Source organism: Microtus ochrogaster, chromosome 5 (genome assembly GCF_000317375.1).
Source record: "Microtus ochrogaster isolate Prairie Vole_2 chromosome 5, MicOch1.0, whole genome shotgun sequence".
NCBI classification, from domain to species: Eukaryota; Metazoa; Chordata; class Mammalia; order Rodentia; family Cricetidae; genus Microtus; species Microtus ochrogaster.
In genome coordinates this window covers 86,735,566-86,737,842 of record NC_022012.1, presented here as the reverse complement: position 1 = coordinate 86,737,842, position 2,277 = coordinate 86,735,566, and the positions used below count along the sequence as shown (strand labels likewise).

At 41.9% G+C, this 2,277-nt stretch overlaps 1 protein-coding gene across 1 annotated transcript in view; it reads right to left on the bottom strand.

Moving 5' to 3' along the window:
* Dync1li1 (dynein cytoplasmic 1 light intermediate chain 1) overlaps positions 1 to 2,277 on the bottom strand; it is a 42,939-nt gene that overhangs the window by 3,444 nt on the left and 37,218 nt on the right. The window contains exons 10-11 of the mRNA XM_005348046.2: positions 1,105 to 1,149; positions 355 to 475 (exon numbers count right to left, since the gene is read on the bottom strand). Of these exons, the coding sequence (XP_005348103.1) occupies positions 355 to 475; positions 1,105 to 1,149 (166 nt within the window). The remainder of the gene's footprint in view (positions 1 to 354; positions 476 to 1,104; positions 1,150 to 2,277) is intronic.

The window sequence follows — 2,277 nt, the reverse complement described above, 5'->3', positions numbered from 1 at the left end:
GGAGTGGTTCTCGCCTTCTACTATGTGGGTAGTTCTAGGGATTGAACTCAGGTTGTCAGGCTTGGTAGCAAGTGACTTTGCCACTAACCATTTCGCCAATCCTAGATTACCTATTAACTATGAAAGTTAATTTCTCCAACGGTCTCCCAGAGGAGAATAACTGAAGCTTTTGCCACAAGCACAGTGAGACAGTGAGAAGACACTGTGGTGTTTACAGCCCGATTATGAGCTCCTAGCTACAAAACAAAGCTTAGAGAGTATGGAGCAGCAAAGGAAAACATTTCAGTAGATTCCAGACATGCACGCTCATTATAAAACGTACTGCACTGCTTCCTCCAAGAGACGGAGCTATACCTTTCATGTTTGGGTCAATTTTTTTTGATCCAGCAGGGATGGGGGACACACTGGCAACATTGGATGACACAGATCTGTTTGGGGTTCGAGGGGAGCCTCCAGGAACTCTTGGTGATGCATCCTAGGAAAAAATGGAAAAAGCACAAATATTAAAAATTAAAGTCTCCACATTATTCAAAAACATTCTGCTACTGTCCCTACCTATTCTACTAGCTATTACACTACAACTTACTGGTAAAAACGCTAACAATCCCGCCCTCATTACTAGGGAGCACCACAGGCCCACATTTCAGGACAGCCATCACTGCACTGGTAGAAAGGGAGTAATGTACTGGATAGTGAAGTGTAGCTCTAAGCACAAGCTTGGGAGACAGAGCTGGTTTCCCAGCTGCATGATCAGACAGGTCATGGTGTCCTCCCTAGTCTCCACTCCCATCTACAATGTGGAACTATTATGTAACAGGACTCCTCTGTAAGGATGTATTGAGGGTTTGTAAAAGTACACACACAGCTTGTGTAGTGACGTACAGGTATAAAATAAACACCAAAGAGATATTTACATTTCAATGTACTAAAAAGTATAGATTCTTTAAAAACATCTCACAATTGCAGAAGAATTACCAATTGAGGTTTATACTAAAGCATACTACACTGTGTGTGTGTGTGTGTGCATGTGTGGATGTGTATTTAAGAGAATTACAACAGCATGAGCTGAACATTAACAGTTTTGGCAAGGTTAATAATACTGACCACAGGCCTTCCAGCTGCAGTTGGTGGTTGCTTTGCTAAAAGGGACTGGGGGAAAAAAAGAATTCTAGTTTAGACATTCATAGCTTACATTACTGTCTTTTTAATATATATATATATAAAATACACACACACAGGGTTTTTTTTTAAAATTTTTTTAAAGACAAGGTTTCTCTGTGTAGCCCTAGCTATCCTGGAACTCACTCTGTAGACAAGGCTGGCCTCAGAGATCTGCTTGCCTCTGATTCCCAAGTGCTGGAATTAAAGGCATGCACCACCAGCACCTGGTGTATACACCTGTATGCACATTAACCTTAAAAGTAACCATGGGCCAGGCATAGTAATGTATACCTTTAATTTTAGCACTCAGAGGAAGACTCGAATGGATCCTTGTGATTTCCAGGCCAGCCTGGTCTACACAACGAGACCGTGGGTCAAAAATAAATAAATTAGCCAGGGATTGGCCTTTAATCTGGGGAGGCAGAGGCAGGCAGATCTCTCTGAGTTCAAGGCCAGCCTGGTCTACAAAGGGAGTGCTAGGACAGCTAGGGCTGTTACACAGGGAAACCCTGTCTCAAAAAGTCAATAAACAAATAAATAAGGGGCTGGAAAGATAGTTCAGCTGTTAGGAATACCGGTCACTCTTCCAGAGGATCCAGGTTCAATTCCCAGCACCCATATGGTAGCTCACAACCATCCAAACTCCAGTTCTATGAGATTCTACAGCTCTATTCTAATCTCTTCAGGCGCTAAGCATGCACATGGCACACATACATACACCCAAACAAAACATTCATAGATAGAAAATTTGCTTTAATTAAAATACTTTAGTTTTTAAAAAAGTAAAAGCAGCTAGTGGTGGTACATGCTTTTAATCCCAGCACTTGGGAGGAAGAGGCAGGCAGATCTTTGTGAGTTCAAGGCTAGCCTGGTCTTACAGAGTGAGTTCCAGGATAGCCAGGGCTACACAGAGAAACCCTGTCTCACAAAACTAAAATAAATAATTAATGAATTAATTAAATAAAAAATAAAAAAATTAAAAGCAATCTCTGGCATGGTGCATGATGGTTAAAAGGGTAAAGTGAAGACATTTGCCTCATGACCTAGATGATGACCAATCCCCAGGAGGACCAACCCCAACCTAGATGATGACCAATCCCCAGGAGGACCAACCCC